Source organism: Pungitius pungitius, chromosome 8 (assembly GCF_949316345.1).
Source record: "Pungitius pungitius chromosome 8, fPunPun2.1, whole genome shotgun sequence".
Classification (NCBI taxonomy): domain Eukaryota; kingdom Metazoa; phylum Chordata; class Actinopteri; order Perciformes; family Gasterosteidae; genus Pungitius; species Pungitius pungitius.
This window is the reverse complement of record NC_084907.1, coordinates 4,669,789-4,689,352: the sequence shown is the minus strand read 5'-3', so window position 1 is coordinate 4,689,352 and position 19,564 is coordinate 4,669,789. Positions and strand designations below refer to the sequence as shown.

At 43.9% G+C, this 19,564-nt stretch overlaps 1 protein-coding gene across 3 annotated transcripts; it reads left to right on the top strand.

The window, feature by feature from the left end:
• Positions 1 to 12,205: 12,205 nt before the first annotated feature.
• sdc4 (syndecan 4) lies at positions 12,206 to 19,131 on the top strand. 3 transcript variants are annotated; one of them, XM_037491128.2, is made up of 5 exons: positions 12,206 to 12,536; positions 17,628 to 17,841; positions 17,936 to 17,979; positions 18,103 to 18,301; positions 18,394 to 19,131. In XM_037491128.2, exons 1-5 carry the CDS (start codon positions 12,474 to 12,476, stop codon positions 18,543 to 18,545), a joined length of 672 nt encoding a protein of 223 aa, XP_037347025.2. In that variant the 5' UTR covers positions 12,206 to 12,473; the 3' UTR covers positions 18,546 to 19,131. The 3 variants fall into 3 exon arrangements, with proteins under 3 accessions (XP_037347025.2, XP_037347026.2, XP_037347027.2); XM_037491129.2 differs by having other exon boundaries at positions 12,209 to 12,536; positions 17,631 to 17,841; XM_037491130.2 differs by lacking the exon at positions 12,206 to 12,536 and adding an exon at positions 14,043 to 14,324 and having other exon boundaries at positions 17,631 to 17,841.
• The last annotated feature ends 433 nt before the right edge of the window (positions 19,132 to 19,564 follow it).

Below are 19,564 nucleotides of genomic sequence, written 5' to 3'. Positions count from 1 at the left end.
ACTTCCCTGAAATAGTGCCTCATTTAAAGCTTTCAGTGGGATTCCTGCCGGTCTGAGCCAGCTTAGTAAAGGAGCATTTGTATCAGCAGCTGAAAGAAGAAGCGCTCCAACAGAGCTCACAATATACTTTTGAGGTAAATTAACATGAGTCCTGAAGGCAATATTCACTTTTAAAACTAGTTTACTTTTCTCTCTTGTTGATAATCTCATGACTCTGCAGATTTATCTAGTGACCCTGTGGAGGGGCATGCCCCCTATTTTGGGACCCGTTGGATTAAAGTAGCTCCACCTGGACCAACATACTGCTCTTACTAGATATCTAAACACAGAAATTCTGCTGCACAAGTACTTTAGTGTCACTTGTTTCTCTGCTTTTACCATTTTGTTTCTGTTATTTTCACAGTTGTTTAACACAAACTGACACCTCCACCTCTTGGAAACGACTCCTTTTCCTTCTTACTGCAGCACTCTACACCTTCAAGCTCTTAAAGCCCCTCACTGTGCCCCCATCTGCCCCGTCTCTTGACAGAAGTTCTGCTCCCCGTCTTGTGTTTTTTTTTTCCGAGACTCTGTAATTGCCTTGAAACCGAAACCCAAGGTCGGCGAGCACGTATTTACTGCATTCCGCTTGTACCAGCTGCTCTTCCAGTGCCCCCTTTAGGCAAATATAAGCCAGGGCCTCATCGGGGAACAAATTGGGAACATCTAATCTGCAATAAGGAGTTTACAAGTTGCAGGTGGGACAAACACCAAAGACACTGATCACAACAAAAGGCTTTTTATTGGTTCTGTTCACCAGAGCTCGCTGGAGAGTGAGTCAACTCCAGATCGGAGGACGAAGCAAACTGTGATAGGTGCTTCAGACCCAGGTGGACCTCTATGTGGACTTCTATGCAGACCATACGTGGATCTCTACGTAGACTATATGTGGACCTCTATGCATACCTCTACGTAGACTATATGTGGACCTCTATGCATACCTCTACGCGGACCTCTACGTAGACCATCGGTGGAACTCTACACTGACCTCTACATAGACCTCTACATAGACCATAGGTGAACCTCTACGCAGACCTCTATGTGGACCTCTCCATAGACCATAAGTGGAACTCTATGTGGACCTCTTAGTAGACCATATGTGGACCTCTACGTGGACTGATACAGAGACCATACGTGGACCATAAGTGGACCGCCAAGTAGAGACCTACGTAGAGGTCAATTTTTCATGTTTCAAGGCGCCAAAAAGGGCACAGTCCTCTCAAAAGCATATTTTTGGTGCTAAACATAAGTTATTGATTAGATAGAATATAGAATTTGAGTCCATTTTATGAGTCCTCCAATTTACTTCAGTTCTTGTTTCGACGTCAGAGGGTTGAAAGACTGCATTAAAATTACAGCATTCAATCGTAAGCCGCCAGAGTGTCAAGTGGTCATGTGCTGAGAGGCTTGATCCTGAGAGAAAGAGCTCCTTCTCTCGGCCGGAGAGGCCTCTCTTTTCCACCTGAGCCCACAGGTGTTTGCTTAACGGCCCTGTGGTTTGCAGCTCCGTCATCTAGCTTCACCCTGGAAATGTTGACTTTTAGCTCTCCTCCTCCCTGGAGCCTGGCAGCCCGGGGGAAAAAGAGAGAAAAAAGCCACTCTGGCCCCTGATAAACGGTGTGTGTAAACATGTCCCTGTGTGTGTTTTACCATGATGATGGTGGTGGTGGTGGTGATGATTGTAGCCTATCACCTTCCACCCCCCCTCCCTTTTTCCTTTGACGCACAGGGGGAAATGTGTGCATGTGGAGGTAACGGGAGGATGTAGCATCGCAGCGTGAGTGCAGGTGTTTCTGTGTTTGCTCAGAGGCTAAGTGAGGGCCACCACTTTTGGCCTCATGGCAGAAGGCTGTTGTCGTTCAAAGGAGTTGTTGAACATCCGCTTTTCTTAAAGGGAAATGAGAAGCACTCAATCTTTACAGTACATATATGAATCTATACCGTCTGCAGCTTAGCTTAGTTTAGCAATAAGCCTTTATGCGGGGGAAAACAGTCAACAAAATCAACTTCTTGGCCTTGATAATTAAATTAAATTAATTTTATTTTGTTCAGCCCAAAATTACACACAAGTGACATCCACACATTGGAACAGGAAAAACTAAAATTAAAACCTTGGGGAAAAAGGGACGAGAGGGATCACTCTCCCGGGATGGACAGACTACAATGGATGTCATTTGTACAAAATTAACAATGTAAAAGATTTATAATGGTTCAATTGCTTTGACAGAAATTATTCAAATATTGAGAGTAGTAAGCCAGATGTACGGACCACTGCAGGAAAACCAACACAAGAAAAGCCCAAATTATAGAAAAAGGTAATGTTGGTTCATAATGACAGTAATATCAATTTTATCAATATTTAAAATAATAATAATGATGACGCAGCAGTTGTTAGCTGGGCCATGACAGGAAGCAGGAACATGGTCAATGGAAACCTGTGAGGTGAGACAGCACAATTTCTTTTTTAGTTAGTTAGTTAGTTAGTTAGTTAGTGATGCGCATTAATGTTGACGCTGGAACAATTGTAATTGAGGACATACAAAAAAAGCTGAAAACCTGTGTGGAGAGATGAGAAGACCGTAACCTTCCTCACATAAACACATTACGCACTTTTCCATCACTGAGATCTTCTGCAGTAGAAAATTACCTCCATCAACTGTGGAACAGCAGGCTAGTTAGCTAGCAAGAAGCTCTGGGAAACTGTTCACCTAGAGGCGAGCAGTGAGGCGGAAGGGCGCCGCCAGCTCAACGTTGGGCTCATTTTCTGCGAACAAAGTAGTATATAAGCACTGTGAAATTAGCAAAACAGCTGGTTAACTAGCTGGCCGCAAGCACAGCAGAATTGGCAAGCTAACGAAGGAGCCACCCGTGGCTGGCTAATGCCGCCATGATTTCAGGCAACACTGGTCGGAGAAGAAGATGCTGACGATCTACCCTCAGGTGATTTATGGTTCCTTTGTTCTTCAGCCGACGCCGTTGACGCTATAGATGCAATTAAAGGTAGTTGCCTGTTTTGAAAAAGTCCCCTTGCATCTTTCTGTCCAACGGCTCCTTGTTGTGGCGTCTCCTAACCCCCCCCCCCCCCCCTTTTAAGCACATGGCCCTTCTGTTACCTACCATGCGAATGTGGCACATGTTTATTTTCACGGGGATACATTTTCTGGCGATCTCTGCCAGGGACAATATTATGCTGGAAACATACAGGTATTAACTGTCAAGATTTTAGATGGTCAAATAAACCAGGGGAGGGTATGGGGGTGGGAGGGGGGCACATTGGCATGGCCCAACAGAGAGGAGATTGTGTGTGAACAGCCTTACTGCTAATGAAACACACGGGTGGGGGGGAAGAGGAGGGGGGACGCCGCTCAATCACTAATAATTACTCCTCCCTCCATCCATCCATCCTCTCTCTCTCTCTCTCCCTCTTTATGTCCCCCCCGCCGCCACCGCCCCCCCCCCCCCCCCCCCCCCCCCTGTCCAGGTGATTTCCAGCCAACCCCCGTCATTCATCTTGCCTGCCTTTGATTCCAGTGCGACATTCATTACACGCTCATTTCCTCTCAGAGGGCCGAGGCCGTGAAGGCCGGCCTTTCATGCGTCTCTAAGCTGTCTCATGTGCTCTTGACCTTCGGCAGGCGGGGCGGACAAACGATGATGGATCTGTGCTGGCCAAACTTCGGAGGTTGATTCATGCCTGGCTGCCTGCGTTGGTTTTCGGGCCTTGAGGGGTCGTGGCTTCGAACCTTTAAATATGAAATGACTCTCAAGAGGTTAAGAAGTAAGACGGGTCGATTGTTGAAGGGTTAATTATGAGGCCATTACTACCCTGGTGTTGGTATCAGTTCTTGTACACTTTACAGTACATTAAATAATAAGTAATGTTTCAGACATTGTTGACCTGCATTACCTGAAGAACGTGACAGTGACACTAAATGAATCTGCTCAAGTTGGTTTTAATGTATCACATGGTGAAGTTATGGTAAATGGTAGATGCACTGTACTTGCAACACTCAACTTCTATCAAGTTTTTTTTAGGGCTTGTTTATGGAGAGTGTGAATGGATTTTAATGTTGTGCTATTGGCTTGTGCCCAGCTGGTTAGGCAGTAGGTCAGATGGGGGACAATCATTGCATTTAAATACAATTTTGCAGCCGGCATGGTTAAACAATGCAGATCTTTTATATCGAAAATTCACAAGATTGAATTTCAAGACAGTGGTCACGTGTTTTACCTGTTTTTGAAAGAGAGATTAGAATCAATAATACATTTTTATAATCTGACACTACCTGTAGCCTCTCACCAGAAACATAAACATCTGGCTCTGGTGACACTTTGCAATTCCTCTTTGTGAAGAGCATACAAACAGTCTGTTTAACATTCAGGGGAAGGCAGGGATTTGCCAGCCATTTAGTTACATTTGTGTGGATGTGAGTTTAAGTGCAGCTTGTTCTTTGCATGAACATAAATCACTGTATTGTTATCAATATCGCAGACACCCGGCAAATAATTTATGTATAAACTGAATAATAAATATAAACACTTACATTATATTTATTTAATTAGATGATCTACAAATGCAACGATTTGACAACACATGGTATATCGGCTTGGGCACATAACATCATATTCACTTTTAATAAATGCTTTTAAGTAATGATTACAGTTATACAGTATTTACCCTGGAGATGCTCATGCAGCTGTGGATGTGAGACAGGAGCGCCCTCTACAGGCAGAGACGTGTCAACACCGCCATACTTGTGCTGCTCTACAAGATGAGATATTAGCAGAGAAATCGTCTCATCTATCAACCAAACTCAAGATCCCTCTTTAGTTGTATGATGTTTCATTCAGAAGTGGACTAAGTATTATATTAAGTTATTCAACTGCACTCTGATTCTCTGAGGCCTTTTCTGCAAAACGAGATCTGTGGATGGAGCTGGTGGGGACCGTTCAAAGAAGAATGTTCCCGTTAATCCAGACAGAAATGTCTCCTTCCTCCACACAAACTCTGCTGACAAACCCAGAAACCAGACTGTACTGTCTGTCCGCCATCCCAGCTGTAAGTTCCAGAGTTAAACCCCTCAGAGCCCAGCACAAGACGGTGATCAAACCTCTCTGGATTAACAGGAAGCTTCTGTCTCTCTCCTCCTCTCACACTGGTCAGACCTTCAGACAGGATGAGGTTTGGATGAGCGGTGTTTTAGTCGAGAACCACAGGAGTGTAGGAGACCATGTCCTTCGTCTTGTCCCAGATGTTCAACCCAGTCTCCAAAAAAAGCGTGAAATGGCTACGTTGGTCCACCGTGATAAACGTAGTCATGTTACGTTTTCCCCCAAAATAACGTTACTATGTTACGTTTCTTTTGGCCCATTCATTTACATTGCTTTGCAAATAGGTCACGTGACTATCAAGTTTCCCGGTAGCGAAAAGAAAAACATGGCGGACGGTCAGCATAATCTCCGTGAAAAACACAATATTTTAAGAAAGCATCAGCATTTGTATGCATTTCGATGGCATTTCTAGCGAGAAGTATGCGTTATTCTTTCATAATCTTCTATCAGAGACTGTAGAAGACCTTCCGTTTATTCGTTTCTGCGAAGATTTGAGTGTCCCTTTGGCAAAGCGTGGCTACGCAACGCCTTTAACGGCGCATTATTAAAAAAACACTTCCAGTGGGGGCGTAAAGAGGCGTTCAGCCTTAAAGCCACTAATCGCCAAACAAAACAAACTCAAAGCACTCGAATCACATTATGACTTTTTAAACATAAATTCCGTTATTTTTATGAGTTTTCAATGAAAGAATGCATCATTTCCGGGGGTAGGCATGCCCGGGACATCCCGAATTATGGGCAATTTTGATTTGTCCAGCTTTTTGACAGCTCCAGTCCCGACTTCCAATCACAGCCTCCTAAATCAATGACGCGCCTAAAACTCTCGGTTCGAACATTACGTCTTGTTTACATGGGAAAGGGGGGCGGGGCTTCGCCCTCAGAGCGGAGCGTCATTTCTCGCTCCACACGTCTCCTCTTTTTACTGGCCAGGAAAACGGGCGATCTATCCCACGTGGGTCTGGCTCCATTCCATTGGCTCTGACGAATCCATAGAGAGGCGGGACTTATCATTTTCCCGGCAAACGGAGAGATTTGAGCTGCATTGCTTCCACTGTGCGTGAAGTGGCCGTGAGGCCTCCACTAAAGTCTCTCTCTATTTGTTCTGCTTTACTCAATAAAAGTAAAACCTTTACAGATATACTGTCCACACACTAGGCTAACATAATGGAGACTTCCAGGCTTCGTCCTTTATGTTTTATGGGGATAAAGCCCCTGTAAGTAGTTTTTTCCCAAGCAAATCTGAGTTTCTTCTTTTTTTGTGTGTCCCATACAAATATCAAAATATATATACTGATTTTCACATCCAAACACACTCACTTATGTTCCCTTTTATCATGACAACAAGAAATTTCAAGATATACCTTTTGCTTTCATAAATCATACAGTTTTAGTGTGTAAATGCCCAGCAGTGTACGGTCCGAGGGCCCCTATCGGGCCACTTGTTAGATGGGTTTGATGGGTTACCGACTAAAATATATGCCCCCACCCCCTAACTTGATTTAGGTCTGTTGCCTCAGGGTAACTTGTAAATATAATAAGTCAAACAAGCAATGTAATCATTAAGAAAGTAGTGCATTTTGAGCACATTAACCACAAATGGATTCAAACATAAATTCAAAAATATTAAACAAAGAAATGAAATGACCAACACTGTATGTACAAAATCCACATACAAAACATGTAAACTTAAAGGGCTTGTTTGTGTCAAATTTTATGGCATACACATTCAACTGGCCTACAATAACCTGAAGAATGTCTTAAAATACTGAAGGGGGGGACATGATATCATTAGAAATGTTATGCCAGAGGGAGCACAGAATGTATTGTGGGGTGTTCAACAAGGAGGATTTTCAACCTCTACTATGTCTCCATCCTCATCTTGATCGACAGACTCACTGTCACTATCATCAGACATGCGTTATCCTAGTTTTAGTGTGTAAATGCAATTTCCAGCATGAGACCTAAAAAACGCCTACAGGAATAAAAGGGTTAAACCAGATACAACTTGCTTGTTTGACTTATTTGACTTATTATATTTACAAGTTTCCCTGAGGCAGTTAGGGGGTGGGGGCATAAATTTTAGTCAGTAACCCATCCAACCCATCTTAAAACTCAGTCGAAGGAGTCTAACGCCGGAGTCACAGGGTGCAACAAAACTCTGTAGTGAAAAAAGTGAAGGCCGAGGCATGCTGGGTGAGGTGCGATCCCGGCCCTTTTGGGACAGTGTTGTGCCTGAACGCGTTCATAAACTTGTTGATATTTTGGGCGAACGTGAACTCAACGTACTGTATTAATGCCCGATGAACGTCACTGTTCTCGTTCATTCTGGTGTCTATGAACGGCGCGTTCGTTCAGCTTAACATCGTTCAATGGGGTACCAGATTTCTATAGAAAACACACCATAAACGCGCATTAATAAGTGTAGCAAAGAGGCGGCGTATAATAATTTTAAAGAGTTTATGAAGTTACTGACAAGGTCGGTGAGGATGGGAGGAATCTGACCTTTCTTTGCAAACATTTGCACCTTAATGATTACTGTCCTGTTTTTCTTTTAATAATTCCTTATTTAAAAAAGACCATTTAAGCAGCATGTGTTTGAGAATGTAGTGTAGGGGTAAACTCTGCAACTGCTGCTAGTGTGGAGTGAATAGACAGCAACATAGCATCAAAGAATCATTAGGGAAATGCTGTCCCCTCAATGCTAATGTAAACCCTGGTTGGATAAGGATTCAAATTGGATAAGAAGATTAAATCTGATGCATCGCTTCAGTGTTAAAACTGATAAAATAATTGCTGTCTGTGGTTCTGGGCTGTGGCAATAATTTAAAAAAAAAATAGCTCGCAGCAACGTATGGAAAAAAAGAACTGAACTAGTTCATTTTTTGGAACCGTGAACTTAGTTCAAATATTTTGAATTATGAACTGAACTAGTTCCTTTTTAAAATTTGTAAACTAAACTTTGAACTAGTTAATGTAGAAAGTAAACTTTCCCAACACTGGCTATAGGACCCCGGAAGATGATGAACTATGCCTGGGAAGGGCGAAGCCATGCCGGTACGAGCATGATGTGCAAATTAGTCGTCAGATCAAAGTATAGTAGTGATAGACTAATCGAACCATCTAACAAGTGGCCCGATAGGGGCCCCCGGACCGTACACTGCTGGGCATTTACACACTAAAACTGTCATATTTATGAAAGCAAAAGGTATATCTTGAAATTTCTTGTTGTCATGATAAAAGGGAACATAAGTGAGTGTGTTTGGATGTGAAAATCAGTATATATATTTTGATATTTGTATGGGACACACAAAAAAAGAAGAAACTCAGATTTGCTTGGGAAAAAACTACTTACAGGGGCTTTATCCCCATAAAACATAAAGGACGAAGCCTGGAAGTCTCCATTATGTTAGCCTAGTGTGTGGACAGTATATCTGTAAAGGTTTTACTTTTATTGAGTAAAGCAGAACAAATAGAGAGAGACTTTAGTGGAGGCCTCACGGCCACTTCACGCACAGTGGAAGCAATGCAGCTCAAATCTCTCCGTTTGCCGGGAAAATGATAAGTCCCGCCTCTCTATGGATTCGTCAGAGCCAATGGAATGGAGCCAGACCCACGTGGGATAGATCGCCCGTTTTCCTGGCCAGTAAAAAGAGGAGACGTGTGGAGCGAGAAATGACGCTCCGCTCTGAGGGCGAAGCCCCGCCCCCCTTTCCCATGTAAACAAGACGTAATGTTCGAACCGAGAGTTTTAGGCGCGTCATTGATTTAGGAGGCTGTGATTGGAAGTCGGGACTGGAGCTGTCAAAAAGCTGGACAAATCAAAATTGCCCATAATTCGGGATGTCCCGGGCATGCCTACCCCCGGAAATGATGCATTCTTTCATTGAAAACTCATAAAAATAACGGAATTTATGTTTAAAAAGTCATAATGTGATTCGAGTGCTTTGAGTTTGTTTTGTTTGGCGATTAGTGGCTTTAAGGCTGAACGCCTCTTTACGCCCCCACTGGAAGTGTTTTTTTAATAATGCGCCGTTAAAGGCGTTGCGTAGCCACGCTTTGCCAAAGGGACACTCAAATCTTCGCAGAAACGAATAAACGGAAGGTCTTCTACAGTCTCTGATAGAAGATTATGAAAGAATAACGCATACTTCTCGCTAGAAATGCCATCGAAATGCATACAAATGCTGATGCTTTCTTAAAATATTGTGTTTTTCACGGAGATTATGCTGACCGTCCGCCATGTTTTTCTTTTCGCTACCGGGAAACTTGATAGTCACGTGACCTATTTGCAAAGCAATGTAAATGAATGGGCCAAAAGAAACGTAACATAGTAACGTTATTTTGGGGGAAAACGTAACATGACTACGTTTATCACGGTGGACCAACGTAGCCATTTCACGCTTTTTTTGGAGACTGGGTTGAGATGTTGGTGTTTGACCTGGTCTATCAGAGCCTCTGAGAGCAGCTGGTGATCCTCCAGCAGGGGGCGCTGCTGGACTCTTTCTGGTGGTAGATGGTCCAGACAGAAGAGTCTGAGTTTCTCAGCCTGCAGGGAGTCTCTGTCTCCAGTGAGAAGGCCTCACACAGGTTCTTTAAACACCTGATTAACAGTTGGATCTGACCTTGAGGATACAAACTAGACATTCCTGCGTTGGTTTCTCTCTTGACCAACTCTACAGACAGACTTTACAGAAGCTGTGCCTAGACGACAAAACAACAGGATCTCTGAAGACCGACAGCAGAGATCCTCCTTTAAACTTGGTCTCAGAGCGAAGCCGAAGACACAGAAAGCACATCAGTCATGGCTCTCTCACTGTTTCTACTTAAACTCACCTTCAGTGGGTGGAGTAAAGACAAGAGAAAGTAGTCCCCTGTTGGTCCCAGGTGAGTCAGGTGAGGTGCAGAACTTTGTCACACCTCTGATGAATGTTGTTGGTTCAAATGCATCACTGAGGTGTGTCTCGGTCCAAAGTACTTATCGCTGAACGTGTGGACTGAGGAGGGTGAAGCTCTTATATTTGTGTTCAAAGTTAGTCTGGATGTAGGTCGAATGTAGTGGAGGAGGTAAGTGTAATTCAATAAACTCCTGAGAGTATTTTTAATAAGGACTCATAGAACATCGAGGGAAAGGATGGTTGTAGTTGTGCAGCAAGCGATTTGGTGCAGAATCTATTTATGGTTAGATAATGGCTACGGGTTACTACTGGATGACACCAGTGTCTGCCTGATGTCCTAAACCCTCTTCATGGAGCACCTAGGAGCTGCAGGGACCATTTGATGTAGCATAATTAGCTTCAATGCTAATACATCAATACTTATAATCCAATAATGAAATATACCTTTGACCTTTTACTTCACATTTTGAATCTTACTTGTAACTACACTGTGGTACTGCAACGTTAACTTCTAAAATGAATCCTTCTTCCAGTACTACACCCAGTACATGAGTAACCTGTAGTGTACAATGATTCACACACACACAAACATACACTCACGCACACGTACATTACAATATGACTTTGTCTTGGGTTTTTCCAGAATCTTATCTTCTGTATGTGTGTGTGTTATTATGTCTACTCTTTGTGTAATCTTTGTGTTACATCACCCTGGAGGCAGCAGTAAATGTCCACCGGTGGAAACTTGATTAAAATAGAATTCCACTGACCTAAAAACAACACACACACAACATTTTTACTGTTTAATTTATTTAACAGGAAGGAAAAGACGTACAGGCCCGAGTTTCCAAACCATTTCATCTTGTAAACCTCTAAAGCGCTGATTGTGACCCGTTTTAAATTAAAATCCCATTTTCTTCTGAATAATCAAAATCAGCATGAAGAGGGGTTGAAAAAATAAACAATTAAGAAAAGTTTTTTTTCTGACTTGATGATAAATCCCAGGATCTTGTGTTTTGGTCCAGTTCATATTTAATTTGTTTTATTAATACGGAATGAAATGATGTACAAAGGGGCAAATGTTCACTTTGAATTATTAAAAGCCTAGTAAATTGTAAAGAAGTAAAGTGAAATTGCATTGTTTCAAACATTCATTGAAAACTGTACATTGCACTTCAATTCACTAACATGAACATGGCCTTTTTTCATGTTTTTTCTCATGCCACTTTCAACTTGTCCACTTTCAATTAGAGATATTCTACTTTTTACTTTACTTCAATTATTTAATAACTTAAATTGCAGCTATTTGGGGTTTTACTCACTAATTTACACTTATATTCCGTACAAAGAAAAAAGACTTAATTGATTCAATAACATTAAATCAACCGATAGCAAAATAAATAAATCCATCTGTTCCAGTTTGACAGTGTAGTTTAATTTTCTATGCAGGACTTTTACATGATGCACAATTCTTTCATAGCATGTAAACGTTCACTACATTAAGATTATCCTGATACTAGATTCCACTTGTGTAAAGGCTTGCAATAATTTCTCCTAATATCTCACCATGCTCGGAGGAACGCGAAAACGTCTATGATGCAACCAGCAAAGCAAAAACGTGAGCCAGGGGATTACGAAGATTCCCGGACGGTGACGTCACGTGGAAACGGGAACGTGTTTAAACTCTAAAGAGAAAAAGAACCAGAGAGGAAACAAAGAGGTGGGACTTTCGTAGTATTTTACCGGAAAATGTCGTCACGCTCGGAATTTCCACGGAGCGGGACAGACAGTCCGCACGAGCATCCAGCTTCCCCTTTCACTGAATCCCAGACCGCAGGAGCTGAAACGCCACTTTAAGTGGATTTATATTAGATCAGATTGTAACACACGCGGAGTTGTACAAGCAGGCTTTTCCCACGATTTTTTATTTAGTCACAGTCCTTTATGACAAGCAGGAATCCCACAACAGTGTTCTAATCCCCCATTTAACTAATTTAAATGTATCCTCTCAATCTCTTTTAATCAACCCCTGGAATGTCCCCACGCTGCGGGGGATGAGCAAACGGCCCCCATGTGAGCTCATCAAGTGATCAGGGAGCAAGTCTGTAAACTACAAAGAAGGTAGGGTTCAGCGCTACTTCACAGCGAAACGTCACAGCCCAACGCTGATTGGAGGAGAGCAGAGGGAAGGGCGGAAATATAGGGCCGACCGAACCGTGGAGCAGTCAGTAAAGAACCGAGCTGTACGCGGAGAGACAATACAAGTGATAAACGGGAGGAACTTGTCGGACTATACCGGGAGACAACAAAACAAAACACGGAGAGACTTGAGGAAAAGAAGAAACACTAACTCGCCGCACTGGTTTTAAAATCTCTGCGAAGCCAACGTTCAAACGACTGTTATTTTTCGAAGTCACGGTACCTAAAATGAGAACCATGCTGAGTATCTGCCTCGTGCTCGTTCTGTCGGCCTCAGCTCTGTCAGAGTCGGTAAGTGTTTTTTTTTCTTCCACTAAACATTTCCAACTTTAAATCAAAGTACAAGTTGTGAGTAAGGGTAGCTGAAGTGACGTCACGCTGCTTGCTTTACCTCGCGAGGGAGACGCTGGGTGTGATTGGATTGTGTTTACGTTAACGTCCCTTCACCCGTGTTGTTGTTGTTATTCAATTTACAACGTTAAGAGTTAAGATTCTCCACGGAACCTCCATGCTGTTAGCCAGCTAGCGTAACGGATCGACCCCGTGAGTGTGCGTTGGCGTGCTGCCGTTGTCCAGGAGTACCCGGATATTGGGGGACACGAGCTCACACAGGCGCTGCTGTTATTGTTCAGTGGGACCCGGATGTTCGGAGTAACTTTTCCTGACTCTGAGGGGCCAAATGGACATTTTCAATCCAATTGTCCCAAACGAAGAAAACGTTTAACCCCCACCTACCTAGTCACAGAAAGTAGTTCAAGGTGCAGACTGTAAATACTTATGTTATGTTTTATTTTATTTATTTGTAGTATCTCTTTGTCAAGTGGGAGTTTTAAGCCACAATGAGTTTGTGTTGGCGTAGAACAATAAAAACAAACAATTTCAAAAATATATAAATAATAGAAAACATACTATAAAACAATCTAAATTAACAATATAACAATTATTATGTGTACACGTAAGAGACATCCAACATGTGCTTTAAAGTAATGTACACATGCTTTTCATTATTATTTAGTATGATGCTAAATGTTTTTAATAGCTGAATCAAATCCTTTTTTATAGACGACTTCTTGGGTTGTTTGTGTGAGCTCTGACTTCACATGTGAATGTGGAGATTTATTGAATCAAGCAGATCCATGTGATCTCTGTATTGTTGGATATTGCTGTCATGTCGGCAAACATCGCCATCGTCAGTTTCTGAATACTATTTCTGTACGCTTTAAGGCTAACACAGCCTGTCTTGACCGCGTCCCCCCTTCCTCAGTTGGACAGTAAAAATGGTGTGATTGGTTTTAATGACACCAGCAGACTGCACACAAGTTGTATTCTAGTAGAGTCTGGAATAATTCAAAAGGAAGAGACGATGTCACCTTTACGATCCTTTACATTCCTCAGTGCCTCACTCTGCCTCTTGTTGCCCCGGCACCCCCCCCCCCCCTTTTCTGATTTCCACACCGGAATGTGACCTGTGGTGACCTTGACCGGCCCTCTTGCACATTTTGCACACTTGGAGGGTTCTCAATAGGGCCCCGGGGCCCTTTTTTCATAAAGAGACACGCTCGTTTTCCCCCTCCAGCGTGGACACACCTTCATGTGTCCCACCCTGACGAGCTTCAAATGGCTTCTTCTTTCTTTCTGCTCTTCAAACGAGTTGCTGCTTTCTGGATTTTGTCCGTCGTTCTTAAGTCGGCCCGCCTTTTCTCTTCGCTGCCGGTGTTCCTTTGATGGATACTTAGCCTCTGAGCTACGCCCCCTCCCCTCCGCCCACTGAGGTCATCATTGGTATGCCGGTCTGATGTTCCTGGCTAATCGATGACAAAAGAGCCGACGGCACGATCGGAATGTTTTCTTCTCTTTTTTTCTTCTTCTGGACTTTCTCCTCGAAGTCCAGGAGACTTTTCTAAAGTTCTAACCCTGCTTGCTTCATTTAGCAACTGCTCACGTGGAAGGAGTCTTTTTCAGTCAACCCTTTCGCGAGATAAGCCAAGGCCTCGTGTGCAGTTTTTTATCAGGTTGGCCGGCCGGAGCAGAATGCTCTCGTTTCCACGGACGTCAGCGTGACTGGGGATTTGTCTGAAGGTGAAGTACAGCGGCATGTGGGCTGAGTTTCCTATTCTTTTTTTATTAGAGTTGTTTTGGCCTCATCCTCCCACGCGTTGGTTTGTAGACCGTGTAGGTTGCACCATAAGAACCTCAGGCCACCCGAGCGTTGACTTTTTTCAGAATGACACCGGTTTTGCATTCAGCCCCAAATAATTTGCACGAGAATGAGACTGGATTCTTTGTGTGTGTCTTTTGCGTGATGGGAGGAGGCCGTGATAAATGGTACCTCCGGGATGTAATAATGGTTTCTGCATCGCTGTCCGCTAGTTATAAAATCCATTTTGGGGGTCGAGGAATGTTGCCACACAGTTTTCTTTTCTTTTGCCCCCCCCCCCCTTCTTTCTGGCAGTTGCAGCAAGAGCGATATACAATTTGATGCTATATTTCAGGCAGACGTTGCAAAGTCTTTATATAAATCTTTGTACATGGGCATTTTTTTGTTACATCTCTACTAAGGTAGAGACTAGGTGTCTTTTTTTCCACTTCTGGAACTGATGTCAGATCTCAAATTGCATTTACAGTACACACACGGACACAGTATCTTTGTTTGCTGTGAGTGGGCCTCCCCTCATTCACACTTTGTATGTGGTCAGGAGGGCATCTAACCAGCACACCAGTTAGTACGGGTAGAGCTGGGCCAAAACATTTCGCCCATCTTACTTAATTTTGCCACAAAATGGCAGCCAAGTATCACATGAAATAGGAGGGTGTGGGGGGGGGGGGGGTGTTAGATAACAACAATAATTGTCTTTCCTGAAAAGGTCGCGAGACGTTGGCCGCCACAAAGAATAAGGAAGCACATTCCTGCGTGCTGGTGTTTCTTTTCTGTCCTTTCACACGGCGAACCTCCTCCACGCTGCCGTGTGAAAGGGCCAGATGCCTCTGTGGGGCGGGGGGGGCTTTAATGAAGGGAGGCTGCTGGAGGCTTACCTCGGTCATTGATATGCTCTCGAGGCATTGTTTGGCTTCAATGGAAGGGCCTGGACAGACGGCCTCCGCGCTGAGGAAGGCCGGACCGAGGCATCATGGAAAGTTTAGGAACTCCACGCCCGACTGAGGCATCATTGGACACTGGTCAGCATGGTTTACATTTGAAAAAAGTCCAGAGTTTCAATATTGTAATATCATTTTGAGGACTTCACTTGGGTGTTGTTGTAAGCTTTCTTTCACGTTTCTGTGATTTTGTTTTGGGGCAAATAATTCTTGTAAGATTAATCGCTGATGAAGAATATTTGTTAATCGCTCTTCCGAATGTCTTTCGAGAGCAAATTCTATCAATTGTGTTATTTGCCTATACACTTTGATATTAAACCTCCAGCAGTTGATCGCTCCCTGTTGACTGAGTCCTGCTGGTTTTATTTGGAGGTCACATGGCCAACTGCATGTGGGTGTGTTTTGTGGGGGGTTTAGTTGCTCTGCAACAAGTTCCAAATGAGAAGTGTAATTAAGAGGTTTTCTCTCTTCACACCGCAGAAGGAGACGTTGTTTCTGAGGTTCTGCTGTGGTCCACACAGGAAGTGTCCTTTCCTTAAAAGTGGCCAGACTTCAACTGTTCAACCAGCTTAAAAGTCCGGCACTCGGTTTTCTCTCTGAAATTAGATTTAAATGATTTCTGCATTGACTCAATTACGTAACCTCAGATTCCTCCTCTTAAGAGGGTCTACTCTACTAACCAGAATGAATATTAACCTGGATAACCTAGATTTTCCCTGTTTTTCTTCCTCAAGAAGTATTTAAGAACATACAATTGTGTAGAAAAAGTTTTTTTAAAGCTTTACGCCTCGGCCCACCAGCGCCTGGATGTGACTCGCGCTCAGATACTTGCATTATTCCCACATGAGTGTGATTCCCATAAATGTGACTCAGCGGCTTGTTGCAACACGACGGATTCCGTCTGAATGAAAGCCAGGAAGTAGAGCGCCAGTAGTCCCCATTTTAAGGACCCACACACACACTGGGGTTTAAATGAGGACGTAATGGAGCACTGATCCCCAACCAGGGGAACTTGTTCCCGGGGGAGGTTACTCGTTGCCGGGGATACGGGGAAAGAATGTGGAGGAGCTCAACTTGTTTAAAAACAAGAACAAATCCACTTATTTCTTAAACAAGCGGAGATGGTGTCAAACATTGTCATGTTGTAGGTTTTTAGTATGTCATAAGATAGCAGCTATGATGACGCTATATAGATGATAAGTAGTTAAAGTTATTTAATCGCAATGAAGTTGGCTAAATGTCAGCAACGGAAATGTAAACATCAAATTGTGTGAACAGAAGGTTTTAAACTCAATCCCAGGGATTAAAGTGAAAAGAGGAACCCCGGTAAAATGTCTCCTCGCTTAAAGCCCTTGTGCAGTCACAATGCCCCCCACCCCCCCACATGGGCTACTTTTAAAGGTAGAGGGGATTACCTTAACAAGCAGTTACTGTGCCCAGTATTTGAGAACACACACTCTTTCAGGGTTTAGAACAGAGCAGAAACCTTTTCAATTTTCATTTCAGTGCTTTTTAGTCTTGCTTTTTAAAAGCTTTTGTTTTTTTCAGTCTAAACCCACTCTAACTATTCTAAGGAAAAACCTGCTTTTAAAATGTTCTGTTAAATCAAATTGATGTACTTTCATTCAGATATCGCTGCCCTTTCTAAATAATTTACATGCTCAATATATAAATGAATCCACTGCTTGATCTGATTAAATTGGTGTGTGTGTGTGTGTGTGTCCATTCACGCTGCTTACTGAGCAAATGGTTGATTAAATTAAGCGAGCTGATGTGATTAGAGGAGGTTGATGTGTCTTCGTTATGTTAATCCTTAGTGATTTAGCCTCTTTATTTGTGGGGAGGGGGGGGGGGGGGGCAGGATTAATGTAAATAACCACCCTTTAACAATTGATTATTTGGTCTAAAATAAGGTGGAGTAAGACAAAAGAATGATTTGTAGTATTTTCATAGGCCAGTGTGTGTATTTTTTACCTACATTAATCCAATCCTGAGCAAACATCATTAAATCAGATCTTTGATGGAAAAGGCCAAATAGGGAGTCCAAAACATCTCAGAGACCAACAGATTGCCAACTCAAAGTACAACTGATGGGGTTAAAAAAAAGACTCTTCCGACAAGTTTCGAGACGCTAATGATTCATGTGAAACGGCTTCTGTTCCTCCTCCCTCCATTTAATGTGGCAAATTTCATCCAAGTGACTTTAAAGCTTCTTGCACATCATTGCTCAGAGAGGCTGCTCCATGTGGTAAATTCCCCCTGCCCCCCCTGTCCCTTGTGTCCCAGCAGGTGAGGGAGACGGAGACGTGGATGCCCATGAAGACCACGCAGACGGTCGCCATGTCGACGCGCCACAACAGCATGGAGTCCTCAGGGGACTCGCCCAACGGCTCCGACTTTGGCTTCACAAACGGTGAAGACGATGAAACGGAGTATGGCGATGAGGAGGAGGAAGACGAAGAAGACGACTACAATGAGTTCTCCGGGTCCGGGGACGGAGGTCGGTGCTCAACGACATTTTGAAGGATGTCAGGTTTGTGATTGTGGAGCTTTTTATGCAGGAGATTAAATGAAGGATGTGCTTGTTTCCATAGTAACCACTGTGTCGCCTCTGGGGGAGTCCAAGCCGTCTGTTCAGGTGAGCTTTCATTCACGTGATTTCGGCTGTTCTGTGGTTCTGTCTTTACCATAGTAAAGCACCATGTCGGTGAGATGCTGCAGAAACAAATAATGAATTCTAATAAAAGCTATTCTTCCTCAGCCCGACGTCAACGACAACAAGATCCCGGAGGTGCGGTCTCCGACGAGACCGGCTGTGGACCAGGAGGACACCGTCAAGGGCGACAACGAGATCCCAACGCTGACGAAGGAGGCAGAGTCCCCCAACGAGCACCCGTCCAACGTCCTCATGGCCCATGCCGGGGACGACAGCATCTTCGCCAAGACGGAGGTCTTCGCAGGTCAGTGCGGCTCGAACGCCTTTGACGGTGACGCCGCTGTTCTCTTCTTCTCCTCTTTTGAAACCCGCCTCCCTCTGGTTTGTCTCCTGCAGCTCTGATCGCGGGCGGCGCCGTCGGCCTGATGTTAGCCGTGCTCTTGATCCTCCTCCTCATCTACCGCATGAAGAAGAAGGACGAGGGCAGCTACGACCTGGGGAAGAAGCCCATCTACAAGAAAGCCCCCACCACAGAGATCTACGCATAGAAGCGCGCACACACACACACACACACACACACACACACACACACACACACACCTGAACCCCTTAAGAAGCCAATCAGCCTCACAGTGCCTCGCCATCATCTTCATCGTACCTCCTCACCTTGGCGCGGCGCTCGTTGTCTGGAGAGAAGCCCCGACCACGCCAGCGATTGACTGACTCCTCCCACCTGATGCTTACTTTTGTTGCCGGCGCGTCCCACTCCCGGCCAATCGGAGGTTCTGTTTGGGGCTTCTCCCCGTTTTCGTTTTTGTCCAATCAGAGGAACATGTTTAGAGAAGAAAAAAAAAGAGAAACAAACTACAGAAGGTACAAGTGAGGACTTCCAGCCCCCCCCCCCCCCCTCCTGTTAAAAACACTAAACGCTGTGCAATGATTCTATGTCTCGGTACGGTAAAGTCCGGTTATTTATTTTACCCTCTGTGATCCTCCTTTAGAGAAAAATGACCTATGTGAATGCTTTTTATTGCAATTTTGTTTTCTTTTTTTTTCTTTAAGAACTCCTTGTAATGCAGAGAGATTGCCTTTATTTTCTATTAAAGATTCCTTCATGACAGGAAGTGAGCTCAACGTTGTTCCAATTCATTGCGATTTGATAGAACCCCGTTAGTAGCTACAGAGTTTGAGCTGCCAAGAGAGCGGTTTGAAAGACTTCTGCTTTCTTTAGCTTTGATGGGAAAGTCCCGTCAGGCTGACACGTAGCTCCTGATAAGTACGCTAAGCTTATCACATGGCAGAGAAAGGGCATACGCTGTGACCCACACACACACACACCCACGCACGCACACATACAGTTGTGGGGTGTTTTTCGCGCTGAAATTCAAGAGGAAGTTTCTGAAAAAATAATTTCCGTTGTGGCTCCCGGGGTATGTTTTGTTACTGAGAGGAACACACACACACACACACACACACACCAGTACGACTAACTGCTGACCCGGTTGAGCTTAAAGGACTTGTGGGACTCTCGTCAATTTGACGCCACAGCCAACAGATTGTTAGCTTA

Excerpts from the sequence above, each read along its gene's own strand:
- sdc4 (XM_037491128.2), top strand. The coding sequence starts at position 12,474 with ATGAGAACCATGCTGAGTATCTGCCTCGTGCTCGTTCTGTCGGCCTCA. Across the intron at positions 17,980-18,102 it reads AGTCCAAGCCGTCTGTTCAG|CCCGACGTCAACGACAACAA; the intron begins GTGAGCTTTCAT and ends ATTCTTCCTCAG. Across the intron at positions 18,302-18,393 it reads CAAGACGGAGGTCTTCGCAG|CTCTGATCGCGGGCGGCGCC; the intron begins GTCAGTGCGGCT and ends TGTCTCCTGCAG.